The sequence below is a fragment of the Vicia villosa genome, unplaced genomic scaffold (genome assembly GCF_029867415.1).
Source record: "Vicia villosa cultivar HV-30 ecotype Madison, WI unplaced genomic scaffold, Vvil1.0 ctg.000273F_1_1_1, whole genome shotgun sequence".
NCBI lineage: Eukaryota > Viridiplantae > Streptophyta > Magnoliopsida > Fabales > Fabaceae > Vicia > Vicia villosa.
In genome coordinates, this window is record NW_026705113.1 from 264,870 (window position 1) to 279,541 (window position 14,672).

The 14,672-nt window shown below is 33.6% G+C and overlaps 1 protein-coding gene across 2 annotated transcripts; it reads left to right on the forward strand.

The window, feature by feature from the left end:
• The first annotated feature begins 630 nt into the window (after positions 1–630).
• On the forward strand, positions 631–5,483 carry LOC131626147 (oligopeptide transporter 6-like). 2 transcript variants are annotated; one of them, XM_058896973.1, is made up of 7 exons: positions 631–716; positions 2,260–2,765; positions 2,926–3,023; positions 3,109–3,678; positions 3,872–4,130; positions 4,216–4,398; positions 4,653–5,483. In XM_058896973.1, the coding sequence occupies exons 2-7, from the start codon at positions 2,280–2,282 to the stop codon at positions 5,265–5,267; spliced, it is 2,211 nt and encodes a 736-aa protein (XP_058752956.1). In that variant the 5' UTR covers positions 631–716; positions 2,260–2,279; the 3' UTR covers positions 5,268–5,483. The 2 variants fall into 2 exon arrangements, with proteins under 2 accessions (XP_058752956.1, XP_058752957.1); XM_058896974.1 differs by lacking the exon at positions 631–716 and having other exon boundaries at positions 2,107–2,765.
• The last annotated feature ends 9,189 nt before the right edge of the window (positions 5,484–14,672 follow it).

A 14,672-nucleotide genomic window follows, 5' to 3' on the forward strand; every position in this document is an offset into this window, starting at 1 on the left:
GTATAAGGCTGTGTGTTTATTGTTTCCACCTTTTGAACACTTGATACTTGAAAAATCAAAATAAATTGAAGCATCATCATATTCTACGAAATTTAGCAATTCCTCTCTATTTGTTGTCATAGAAATTCCTGCAAAAAATTAGCATTGTCACTTGTACGATTAATTATCAAATCTTTCATGTGCTACGTCATTTTGTTAACCTACATTTTAAGGAAAAAATTTAGGAGTAAAAAGGAATATTGATATATTTAGGGATCCACAAATTTATTTAAACCTAAAATCAATTGAAAATATTTAAAAACTAATTAATTAATTGATTATTTCGGTAGTATTTACTTCAATGATTAAATTAAATAACTAAAAGAAGGAAAGTTTAAATACTTTTAATTAATTTTAATAATTTTAAAAATTAAATTAGTTAAAAAGTGATATACTTACTAGTAATAGATTAAGTTGACATAAGTTGATAATCATTGTTAACAATAAACAGAATATTGTAATAAAAATAGTTTCAAAAAAAGAAACAGAATCCGAAGATGATGCACGGGTTTGTTTTCAAATATTAAAAATAAAAAAAAAAAATAACGGATTGGCATTGGCTGGTTTATAAATAACATAAAAGCCTCATAAGAAAACACGTAGAAATTGAAAAGGAAAATCGCAAGCAGAGTTGAACAAGAGACTAACACTCACTCTCATATTCATTCTTCTGAAAGGTAATTAAATTATGTCCTCTTAATCCTCTTGCATTACTCACTAATTACAATTTTTAATCTAAACTAATCTCTTGATTATGGAATCACGTCTTCTCTTTTTGTTTTTATTCAGTTTCTGTTTTCATTTCACTGATTATTCATCTCTGCTTTCTCTTCGCTGCACCATTGTATCGTTCATGTTTCCATGTTACTGATTTTGGAACGGATTTTGCTGTATGAAGTTTTATCATTACTCACTTTTCAACTTCATCTTTTGAATTCGAAGATTGAAATTGAGTTCATTCAATTCCAATTTAATGTATATTCGTAGTTCTTGGAGTTGGTTAGTAGGGTCCATGATTGAGGAGTTTTGCTTTTAGGTTTTTTAACTCGCTTTTCCCTTTGCGGCCTAAAAAGTAGGTAAAAAGTTCTTTTTTAGAAATCAGAGTTATTTTTTAAATATTGAATTAGGTCACTTGAATATTTTATGATTATTAATTACTATTCAAACGGTTTGAGAGATTTTACTAAAATAGCTTAAAATATTTTTTATAATTTTTTTAAATATAGTTTATGAAAATAATTTATTTTATTATTTGTTAAAAAATAAATTATGCAAACATATTTATAAGTACTTATTTTAATAAGTGTTTATACTATAAGCTGCTAAACTGTGTATTCAAAACATAAAATCTTAACTTCAAGTTAAAATTAAGTTTAAAACAAAAATTATTTAAGTTAAAAACAAAAATCATTAATACTGATTTTAAAATAATCAATTCTATACTTCCTTGAACCAAAAATATGCTAAATTATTACAAGTATCTAAAATTTATACTGATTTTTAAGATTTGTACGTTTTTTTATGTTAAATCAAAATTTAATACGAGAAAAGAGGATGCATTAATACAGTGTAAAGTTATTTTATACGGTTCATATCATATTGTAAATTTTTTTTTTATCAAATTAAATTTTAAATTATTAGTATGATATTACTGAATAATTATTTCCTATTGATTGACATTGTAAAACCAACCAGTATAACCATTAAACCCATTTAATTTATTTCCTAAAAAGCTAAGATACGTAGTCTTTTGGCCATTTAAATTTATACTACATTTTTTTTAACCTAGGATTGTACATTTAAAATTTTAAAGGTTGTGGTTAAATAATTTAAATTTATTGAACTTAACATAATTGTTATTCTTGGTGCGTTACAAGTAAATTTCCAGCGCCTGCCTATTTTTATTGCCAAAAAATAATAATTAATCATTGAGTAAAAAAAGTGGAAGAAAAAAGTTATAATGATTTGATATCTTGAAAGAACTTGTTAGGATAAGCGGTACCACACATACCAACGTAAATACAACTATACATAGACTTAGTACAGTCAGCTTTGCTGAATTCTTAGACTTCTGTTCAGCCTGAAATGCTGTAATGCTTCTTAGTGTCCTTTTGTGTATGATACATTGATACCTCATACTGTCTCATTTTGTATTTACATGTATGCATAAGACTTGATTGAGTTTCATATATTTCATATAATTTTGTTTTTATGCAAAAGGATAAGATATCATTGCAACCATGTCTTCAAGGTTTGACATTGAGTCAAAAAAGAGTGCCACAGAGGTGAATGAGGATGAAGAGTGTCCTGTTAAACAAGTTGAACTCACAGTATCAAAAACTGATGACCCTACATTACCTGTTGTCACATTTAGAATGTGGGTTCTTGGGATTCTTTCATGCGTGGTTCTGTCCTTTGTGAATCAGTTCTTTTGGTACAGAACACAGCCTTTGAGTGTCACTTCAATTTCTGCTCAGATTGCTGTTGTTCCACTTGGTTATTTCATGGCAAGAGTGTTGCCAACTCGTGTCTTCTTCAAAGATACATGGTTTGAATTCTCAATGAATAGAGGGCCATTCAATATCAAGGAGCATGTTCTCATAACCATCTTTGCTAATTCTGGTGCTGGATCCGTTTATGCTACTCATATTTTGAGTGCTGTGAAGCTCATGTACAAAAGGAAACTCGGCTTCCTTCCAGCCTTACTACTCATGCTCACCACTCAGGTTCTCTTTTGTATATCTATTTATAATTCTATACCTTTTTTTTCAAATTATTTGCTTGCCAAAAAAATTTATTTTTGAAATACTTGTTTGAATTGTCTGTAACGTGTTGTATGAGAGTCAGACACCAAATATTGCCTAATGCCTCTCTATTCAATTTTAGGTGCTGGGATTTGGTTGGGCAGGACTGTTTAGGAAATTTCTCGTTGAGCCTGCGGAAATGTGGTGGCCTTCTAATCTGGTCCAGGTCTCATTATTCAGGTGAGTTTTATTGAATTAATGTGTTCTTCAGTAGAAGTAATTTTTGCAAAAATGTAACTATTCTAAAGCCATTATATTAATGCAGTGCTCTGCATGAGAAAAGCAAGAGACCAAAAGGAGCCACAACCCGGACTCAGTTTTTCCTCCTTGTCATGATCTCTGGAATGGCATACTATGTGTTACCAGGCTACATGTTTTCAATGTTGACATCTTTTGCTTGGATGTGTTGGCTTGCTCCCAAGTCTATCTTTGTCCAACAACTTGGTTCTGGTATGAAAGGTCTTGGGATTGCTGCATTTGGTTTTGATTGGTCTACAATTTCTTCTTACCTTGGCAGTCCACTAGCCAGTCCATGGTTTGCTACCGCCAATATCGCTGTTGGATTCGTTAGCATTATGTATGTGATGACACCAATTTTTTACTGGTTCAATGTCTACAACGCCAAGAATTTTCCTATATTTTCAAATAAGCTTTTTATGGGAAATGGTTCGATCTATGACATTTCGACCATTGTCAATTCTGATTTCCATCTTGATCGGGATGCTTATGCAAAGAATGGGTCTCTACATCTCAGCACATTCTTTGCAATGACTTATGGTCTTGGATTTGCCACACTTTCTGCTACAATTGTGCATGTTCTTCTCTTCCATGGAAGGTAATCACTTCGTGAATCGTCTTATTCAGATCTTTGTGTTTGAATATGTTCAACTAAGTAAAGATGTTATTCTTATGAATTTAATATGGAAATCTGCACTATCCGCCTCACCATATTCAAATTTTATTGGAAAATACATGATCTCTTGCAAAATTTTAACTTCATTTACACTTATACGATATGCACTGTGCAGGGAAATATGGGCGCAAAGTAAAAGTGCTTTTGGAGCCGGTAAAAAAATTGACATACACTCAAGACTTATGAAGAATTACAAGTCAGTCCCCATGTGGTGGTTTCACATAATTCTAGTGGTGAACATAGCTCTTATTATCTTTATTTGTGAGTACTACAACGAATCACTTCAGTTGCCTTGGTGGGGCGTATTGCTAGCTTGTGCTATTTCCATTTTATTCACTCTTCCAATCGGTATAATAACAGCCACTACAAATCAGGTATCTTAATAGTTTACTTCCAAAACTTGCTAACTTTATATTGGTGCTATAGTTGTTTAAGATTTCTTCTCTTTCTTTTTAACAGCAACCAGGCTTAAACATTATAACAGAATACATCATTGGTTACATGTATCCGGAGCGCCCTGTGGCTAACATGTGCTTTAAGGTGTATGGCTACATTAGCATGTCTCAGGCACTAACATTTTTGGCAGACTTTAAACTTGGTCATTATATGAAGATTCCACCAAGAACAATGTTCATGGCTCAGGTCAGTTATGATTCCTCTCACTATAAATTTCAACCGCTAGAGTCTCACATATTATGAACTCTATAGCACCGACACTTCTGATTGAATGTGTGTCTGATGTCTAATACTAATGTGATTAGATTCAATTAATTTACTTAAACTATTACTCGTGTTGTTGATGTATTAGTGTTGTATAAGGTGTCTGTGTATGTGTTAATTTTTTCTAGAGTAGCAGTTCTTTGTTAAGAAACTAAATTTGTCTGCACTGTATGTAGATGGTAGGAACATTCATATCAGTACTTGTATACACGGTAACCGCTTGGTGGTTGATGGGGACGATCCCTGACCTTTGTGATACTTCCAAACTACCATCTGATAGCCCTTGGACTTGCCCGATGGACAATGTCTTCTATGATGCGTCAGTTATATGGGGACTTCTTGGACCACGCAGAATCTTCGGAAACCTCGGTGAATACAGCAATGTGAATTGGTTCTTCCTTGGTGGAGCCATTGCACCTTTCCTAGTTTGGCTTGCTCACAAGGCATTCCCGGGACAAACATGGATTCGTCTAATTCACATGCCTGTCTTGTTGGGCTCTACATCAATGATGCCTCCTGCAACTGCAGTCAACTTCACAAGTTGGATTGCCGTCGGCTTTATCTCAGGGTACATTATATATCGATATAAACAAGATTGGTGGAAGCGTTATAACTATGTTTTGTCTGGCGGTCTTGATGCTGGAACCGCCTTCATGACAATCTTACTGTTTCTTACTTTGGGTTCAAACAACATTAACCTTAACTGGTGGGGAAATAATGTTGAAGGGTGTCCCTTGGCTGCTTGTCCTACTGCAAAGGGCATTATAGTTAAAGGCTGTCCAGTTCTTTGATCCTTTCAAGATTTTTCGTTTGGCTACTTTATGATGCAAATACATAATCAAGCAAATACATAGTTAAAGCTAATATGATCTTGGAAGTAGAGGTTCTTAATCAGCTATTGCTTTTTTAGTTTCTGCAATTTCATTCATGCTGTATATGGTTAATAGGACTTCTTAATTTCTTTAATGCTGTATATGATCTCAATATGATTTTAAATTTGCTTATCATTATTTTTGTTCATGGAGTTTTTTTTTATATCTATCAAATGCCTAAGCAGTTCTTGAACTAGTTGCTGATTGTACATAAATTTCTAGAGCAAAACTTGAGACCACACTTCCTGAAAAACTTAGGTTTGTTTCAAGGTTATTAAAATCTCGATTTAAAACCTAAACTCTATAGATTTCACGTTTCTAGATCAGCATTTCGTGTTAAAGCGCATGTAAAAACTTTTTTATGTAAAATCGTATTCCGAAACGATTTTAAGTGATTTAAATCATTCTAAAATCGTGTAAAATCATGTAAAATCGTTGGATTTTACTCTTTGCCCCCATAAAATTTTCTATATAGATTTTTAATTTTATTCTCATTCATATATTGATTATAATATTAAAGAATCTTTAATATTAATTTGGAGATGAATTTAATCAAGTCGAATATGAATATTCTAATGAAGATGATGTTGTAGAATGGTTGAACTTTTGATTAAGTTGAAGATAAAGATGAAAAGATTAGTTTTTTTGAACTAGAAAAATTTATGAAACTACCGTTTTTTATAGGGTTAAATATGTTAGTGGTCCATATAAATATCTCAATTTTCACTTTTAGTTCCTCTAAAATTTTCTTTCAAACAATGGTCCTCATAAAGTTTTCCATCCACAATTTTGGTCCCTGCACTTTCATTAACGGAAGCTGACGTGGCACGCCACGTGGAAGACAACTTGGCAAAATTTTAAAAACACTTAAAATTGATGGGGTTTTAAACCTCCACTAAACAATCCCAAAAAATTTTGGGAACAAAGTTCTAACCGACATTTCATCAAACGCCTTAGATGCACCATTTAAAATTTAAAATTGCAGCCTCTACCATGGGTGGAGATCATCAAAGGTAATCGAATCCCTTCGAATGGAATAGAAATTACGTACACTGCTCCTAATATTGTTAATGGCGAAGTGGAGGTTAGCATTGAAACTCAAGATATTGAATCTGAAATTCAGTATTTGGAGAATGCTCTGGTGATGTATGTCATAGGGGAAGATTTATCCATGAATGCTGTTAGAAAATTTATGATTAATGTGTAGAATTTTGTATCCCTACAAGAGCTGTATTACAATAATGAGGGATATTTCATTATTAGGTTTAATTTGAAGAGTGATAGAGATATGGTTCTGATGAGAGGGCCATATACCATCCATAAGAAACCGATGTTTCTCCATGAATGGAAACATGATTTCTCGATGAAAGATGACATGATAAGAACTCTTTCTCTATGGGTTATGCTTCCACAGTTGCCACTGGTGCATTAGGGAAAAAAAGAATAAGGAAGATAGCTAGTGCCTTGGGGAAACCACTTATGACTAATGAGTGTACTATTAAAAAACTGAGAGTATCCTATGGTAGGGTGCTTATCGAGATAGATGTCACAAGAGAACTTCAGAAGCACATCAACATTCGTGGCCCAAGGGGTGAACTTATCAAGCAGGATGTTGAATATGAATGGAGACCACCATTTTGCCCTAAGTGCAATAGGGTTGGACATGAATGCAAAGAACCTATCAGAAAAGGGCCTGATAAGACTGCAAAGAGGTGGGAGCCTAAACCAGGGCAGCAGGGAAATAATGCTGATCAGGAGCAGCCTATAGAGGAAGTTCCAAGTGAGGCCCATGTAGTATGGATAGAGGTGAAATCTTCAATTAAAGGCAAGGGCAAGGACACGGGAATTGGGAGCTCTACAGTGACATGTCAGAATGGTTTTGCTCTCCTAGGTGGAGGATTTAACCTAGGAAGGGATGATAGGGTTTCATGATTGTGCGGAATTTGAGGGGCTTGAATAAAAGGGCAAGACATGCGGAGATTGTGGCCCATCTCTAGAAACATGGTGTTTCTTGTGCTGGTTTGCTAGAAACTAGAGTTAAGATAAATAATTCCTGTAAAATTAGGGATGTGTTTGGTGCTGGCTGGAAATGGATTGATAACTATGAGGAGCATGATAATGGGAGAATATGGTTTGGCTGGAAGTATAATACTATGGGGGTGGAGAAGGTTGAAGCTTCTGATCAACATCTACACTGCAAGATACTGGATAACCAAGGCAAGTTTCAGTACTGGTAAACCCTCATCTGTGCACATAATCAACTGACCAGAAGGAAGACTCTTTGGCAAAAAAAATACAAAACTATACTCAGCAGGAGCCTTGGATAATATTAGGAGATTTCAATAATGTGATGAGAATTTGTGATAGAATAGGAAGTCACCCTGTCCAAACCCATGAATTCAGTGATTTAGAGGAGATGATGACTACCAGGGAGTTGTTTGAACATGATAGCTTGGGGAGTAGATATACTTGGTCTAATAAACATAGTCAATGGATGATATACTCCAAGATAGATCATGTGATATGTAACACAAACTAGTTTCTTAATTTCCCCAATTGTGAAGTTGAATTCCTCAAAGCACACATCTCAGATCACTCTCCTATCAAGATTCAATTTACTAAGACTGAAGGGAAAACATCATATACACAGACAGTTCAAGTTCCTTAACTGTATTGTTGATCAACCACAGTTTAGTGAGATTGTTCAGCAAAATTGGTAAAGCAGTATGGTAGGGCAACCTCAGTATACTCTATGGAATAAGTTGATGAGATTAAGACCAGATCTGAAGAAACTTACTCATACAATCACTGAAGGTGTAAAACAGATCCAGAATGCTAGACAAAGGTTGGAGCAAGCAGAGATTATGTTGGCAACTGATCTATTCATCCATGATTACATAGCTGATGTGCGGCATTGGACTAAAGAGGTGTTACATACTACTGAATTGGAGGAACAAATGTTAAGACAAAAAGAAAAGGTTACTTGGCTGCAACTAGGGGATGGAAATAACACTTATTTTCATGCAATAGTTAAAGGGAAGAACAAACAAATTCGTATCCAGCAATTGGAGGATAGTAATGGGCATATCCTTATTGATCATAAAGAGATTGAAGCTGAGATTTTGAACTTCTATCAGGGTCTAGTACGAACTGTAGTCACAAACTTATGGACATTGTGGCACTAAGAAATGGGAAACAATTGGCTGAAGAGTTCAGACAGGATCTCATCAAGCAGGTTACTGACAAGGAGATATGGGAGGCTCTGCAAGGTGTGAGAGATAATAAAGCTCCTGGTTGTGATGGATACTCTGCCAAGTTTTTCAAGGCAACTTGGAATACTACTAGACATGATGTATGTGCTGCTGCTAAGGATTTCTTTAAGAAGAAGAGCTCCACCCTGTCTTTAACTGTGCTCTGGTAACCTTGATTCCCAAATCCCCTGAAGCTAAGAATATGAAGAATTTGAGGCCAATAGCTTTCTGCACCACTGTGTACAAGATCATTTCCAAGATTCTTACTAAAAGACTCAGTCAGTGCATTGGAACAGTTATTCTTGAAAGTCAGTCAACCTTCATTCCAGGAAAGGTAATCCATGATAACATCATCCTTTCTCATGAACTCCTTAGAGGATATGGTAGGAAGTATATCTCCCCTAGATGTACAATTCAAATGGATATCCAAAAGGCGTACCACACTGTTGAGTGGCAAGCCTTAGAGGATATTATGAGAGAATTGAATTTCCCCCTACTTTCATTGACTGGACTATGATATGTGTCAGGACTGTGTCCTATAAATATGTGATTAATGGGAAGCCAAGCCCTAGCATACAAGCAAAACGAGGATTGAGACAAGGTGGCCCTATCTCACCTCTTTTGTTTGTTTTGGTTATGGAATATTTGCATAGGAGCTTAAGGAAATTGCAGCAAATCCCTGATTTTAAGTTTCATCCTAAATGTAAAAAGATGGGAATCACAAATATCTGCTTTGCTGATGATCTTATGTTGTTTACCCGTGGAGATTACACTTCAGTGCAGATAATGATAAAAGAATTTCAACAGTTTTCTGAAGCTATAGGTTTGTGTGCTAGCCTCCCCAAATGTAAAGTGTATTATGGTGGAATCCCTGACTCAGTACAACAGCAAATTCTGAATATTACAGGCTTTTCTGCTGGGACTATTCCCTTTAAATACTTGGGGGTGCCCCTGTCCAGCAGGAAATTAACTATCCATCATTGCAGACCTCTTATGGATAGAATCTTGGCAAAGATAAGACACTGGACAGGACAACAAGGCTTCTAAGCTATGCTGGCAGGAGTCAGTTGATTAAAAGTGTCATGTTTGGTGTCACTTCTTATTGGATGAATGTCTTCCCAATGCCAAAAGAAGTGATTAAACACATTGAAGCCATTTGTAAAGTATTTCTGTGGAAGGGTACTACTGATACCGGTAGGAAGGCACCAGTGGCTTGGGATTTTGTATGCAATCCTAAGGTGGTTGGGGGCTTGAATATCTTCTCCTTGAAAGAGTGGAACATTGCAACTATGGGGAAGCTTTTCTAGAACATACAAGCCAAGGAAGACAAGTTGTGGGTCAAGTGGGTGAATACCTACTATCTGAAAAATCAGAGTGCGATGGATTGGCAATATAAGAACTGCTCCTGGATTATTGCTAATATTTTTAAAAGCAGACATAAAGTGAAGAATACTGCAGCGTGGGCTGATGTTGTTCAAGCTAGAAAATACAAGACTGCTGCCATGTATCACGAGTTGCGTGGGGATAGGGGTCAGGTTGAGTGGAAGCATACGCTGGCCAAGAACTTAGCTAAACCGCGTGCCAGATTTATTCTTTGGCTCATCTTGTTAGGGAGGCTGAGTACAAAGGATAGAATGTTGAAGTTTGGGAGTGTTATCGACCCATGTGCTTTCTGCAAGGAAAAGGAAGATATGCACCACCTATTCTTTGAGTGCAAAGTCCCTAATTATGTTTGGAAAATGATTCTGCATCGGATTGACTATGATAGAAATCCGGGGAATGGACACAAGAGAAAGTGTGGATTATGATGGAAACCAAGAGGAAAGGTTGGCATAGAGACCTTTTAAAGATTGCTACCGCTGAGTGTGTGTATGGAATATGGAAACACCGTAACGATGTGATTTTCAATCATGCTCCTATAGATCCTCAAATATGGAAGACAATTTTATATGACATTTTTGTTAGGGGTAGTTTAAATAGGAGAATTAGCAACTATATTGATATAGATACATTGTATATATCTCCTTAAGTATTGTGGATGTATAGTGCATCACCTGGATCTTCGGATCGGTTGTTTTAACTATTTTTGGTAATAATAATATCTTTATTCCAAAAAAAAATTGCAACATTATTCTAACAAACAAGTGCATACTATAGAGAAGTTGTTGGTGCATTACTATTAAGAGCTTGAGGCTCACCATTTTTGGGCAATAAAATTCATTTCTATCATTTCAAACCTTGTATTTTCTGTTTTCCACCTTTGTAAATCACGGAAGCTTTGTGGTCTTGTTTTATCCTATGCGTATGTAAAATCAATTCCATCTACTTGTTTAGTAGTTTGATAGAGTTGATGTTGGGATAAAATTGTTTGTTTTTCCTAAATTCTATTTGTTATATTTGATACCCATTTTGGAGTTCAAGTTAATGGTTTTTTAGTTGTTAAGAAAGGAAGGTTCTCTTACAACTGAAATGAAATGATTTAAATGACTGACGTGAGATTCTTCCTGAGACAGCCCCATATCTACTGGATTCCGTATGTACATATCGTGGTGGGAAAATTTGCGGTGTTGCTGCAACTAATGTTCTTGAGTTGGGCATTGATGTTGGAATGACGTCACTCTGCATCTAGGATTTACTGGTAGTATTGCAAAGTATTTTCCCTTATTCTTTGATATTCTTACTTATCGTTTTTAACAACTTCTTTGTGCGAGGTTGTCTGATTTCCTTTTATTTTCCAATAAATAATTTGTATTTTAGCTTGTGGCAACAAGCTGGTAGAGGTGGGAGGAGAGATAGACCATCTCTTGCTATATATGTTGTATTTGGTAGACCACTTGATCAATACTTCATGAAAAATCCTAGAAAACATTTTGAAAGACCAATCAAATGATGTCATATTGATACTCAAATCAAGCAGGTTCTTAGTTTTTAAAAATATTTATTTATAGTGTTTTTAACAAATGGGGTTGTTTGTGCTAATTACAACAAACTCTCTAAATTCTTGAACAACATTTGGTCTGTGCAGCTCACGAACACCCTCTGAGTGTGCAGTATGATGAGCAGTATTTTAGTGCTTGCTTAGAGAGTGTTTTGAAAATAGAAACTATTAGATACAGTTGATAGATCAGAAAATTGTTGGCGTGTAACATCATAGACTAGTAATGCACCACCAACAGCTCCTCTATAATATGCACTTATATGTTAGAATAATGTTGCAATTTTGAATTTTAAATGGTGCAGTGTTTTGTTTCTAAAATGTTCTGGGTTTGTGTACAGGAGGTTTAAACCCCCCAATTTTAAGTTATTTTAAAATTTTGTCAAGCTGTTTTTCACGTAGCGTGTCATGTCATGTCAGTTTCCGTTAATGAAAGTTGACGACAGACAGTGACCAAAATTGTGGATAGAAAATTTTATGAGGATCATTGTTTGAACGAAAATTTTAGAGGGACTAAAAGTGAAAATTTGAATATTTATAAGGATCACAAACATATTTAACCCTTTTTTATAACCTTTTGGGTGTTACTTTTTATGATTTGATTGATAATTTATGTAGTTTAATTCAAGTTTATAATATTATATTATTATAATTAATGATATAGTATATTTTTGTTTTATAATTAAATTTTAAATTTTAAATAATTAATGCATTTAGAATATTATATAAGAATATATATGTCGTATATATAAATTTAATATAATTTTAATATGAGATAAACTCTATAATTTTACGTTTCGATTTTACCTAGATAAAACGAGTCAAGATAAGAACTTTCTGACAACCTTTGCTTAACTAATAATTTAAAAGAAAGACTTGTACTTTTTGTACTGATAATTTTTTTACCAAAGTAACTATCGACTAGACTAGTAGGGGGTGGCAATTGAACACAATTATTTTTTTTACTTTATAGTTAAAACTCATTAAATTATTCTTAAAAAAGTAATAAAAAATAATTTTTTCGTAAATACAAAAACTTGAATTTTTGGAAATGAAAAAAATTGAGATTTTCAAAAATACGAAAAAAATTGAGTTTTTTTGAAAAAACGAAAAAAAATTAAGTTTTTCAGAAATGCAAAAATTTGAGTTTTTAAGAAAAACAAAAAATCGAGTTTTTGAAAACCCAAAAAATCAAATTTTCAAAAATACGAAGAAAATAGAGTTTTTTCGAATAATCGGAAAAAAAAGGTTTTTGGAAAAGACAAATCGAGTTTTTTGAAAATACAAAAAAAATTAAAATTGAGCATTAAAAAACACAAAAAAATCGAGTTTTAAAAAAAACAAAAAAACGAGTTTTTCAAAAATACAAAAAAATTGAGTTTTTTCAAAAAATTAAAAAATCGAGTTTTTCGAAAAAATGGAAAACCGAGTTTTCAAAAACACGGAAAATCGAGCTTTTTTGAAAAAAATGAAAAATTGAGTTTTTGGAAACAAGAAAAATCGAGTTTTTCAAAAATACGAAAATATGAGTTTTCTGAAACATGAATAATCGAGTTTTTTCTAAAAAAACGAAGAAGTCTAGTTTTTCATAAATATGAAAAAAAAAACGAACAAAATCGAGCTTTTTTTTAAAAACGAAAAAAAATCGAGTTTTTTCAGAAAAATTAAAAATTAAAATTTTTAAAAAATGAAAAAACTTGACTTTTGTTCGAAAAATCGTGTCTTCCAGAAATATAAAAAATCGATCCTTTTTCGAAAAATCAAGTTTTTTGAAATTTGAAAAATCGATTTTCCAAAAAGACAATTTTTTTCCTGAATTATGAAATATCAATTTTATTTGTGAAAACATAAAAAAAAATTATGCAAAATATTTGAATATATTTAAATTAATATTTTACTGCGGAGCTTGCTTGAAGGAGTTACTTCTAATATGTGTTAAAGCAATGTGAAATCCTTTTGCCATGTGTTTTTCATTGTGATTTTTCTGCAGAATAGTATTTTTAGGTGGTTGGGATGGTATATAGTTTTAACAAATAAATTAGGTTCCTTGTTTGAAGTTTTTAGAACGTTACGGGTCAAGGCCTGGGGTTAGAGCATGATTAACTTTGTTTGTCATTCGGTGATATGAAAGATCAATCCTGCAGTTATGCTATTTTGTTTACAAATTCCATGAATGTGGAGGGACTCCTAAATAGGATAATCATTTGTCTCTAGAAGTGATATTTAGATACTTGTTGCTATCCTTGCACCTTTTAATAGTGGTTGACATATCACTTCTTTTGTTTGACTTTATGATTTTGGTTGATTAGACAATGTATCTGGTTCTTGAGTTTCCCCTAAGCGGTTTTGGCCTCAGATGTTTCTAGTCTTCTCCCTTTGTGAGTCACAGGTTTTTCCTAGGTTTTAAGTCGCTCTAACTTTTTGTTTTGTTTGTGTTGTTTTCCAATTGTTTTAATTGTTGTTTTATTTTAAGAGTACCTCTGTTAATCTCCTATATACATCATTAAATCAAATTAGGATCATTTTGTACATAACATGTTTGAAATACATTGAGTCTCATTAGGTTCTAGAGTAAGCATATAACAATAACCTAACTATATCTCATTAAGCGGGGTCGGCCGTATCAATCAACTTTCGTCATAATGTTCTATCTAGGACCATGTTTATATCCAAATTGTTAACCTCGAGATCTTTTTTAATTACATCTTTTATAGTTTTTTTAGGCATTTCTCTTCTTCTAGTTGTTTTAGTTCTCTCTATATGATTTACTCTACTTCTAGTTGTTTTACTTCTCTCCATCTGATCTACTCTCCTTACAACTGAATCTACATATCTTCTCTCTACATGACTAAACCACCTAACTCTATTTTTCACCATCTTTTTTTTATCATAGGTGCTACTCAAACACTCTCACTAATATTGTAATTTCTAATATTATTTTGTCTAGTCTTACCACACATCCAATGTAACATCCTCATCTCTGCTACACTTACTTTATTCTCATGTTGATTCTTAACCGTCCAACATTTTGTCCCGTACAACGTCACAGGGCTTACCACAGTCCGATAAAATTCTCCCTTCAGGTTGAGTGGTACCTTTGTGTCACATAAAACTCCCGAAGCCCTCCTCCATTTCAGT

Bases quoted from the DNA above. Each gene is read 5' to 3' on its own strand.
- LOC131626147 (XM_058896973.1), top strand. From the start codon at position 2,280: ATGTCTTCAAGGTTTGACATTGAGTCAAAAAAGAGTGCCACAGAGGTG. The intron at 3,679-3,871 runs GTAATCACTTCG...TGCACTGTGCAG, and splicing joins GTTCTTCTCTTCCATGGAAG to GGAAATATGGGCGCAAAGTA. The intron at 4,131-4,215 runs GTATCTTAATAG...TCTTTTTAACAG, and splicing joins TAACAGCCACTACAAATCAG to CAACCAGGCTTAAACATTAT.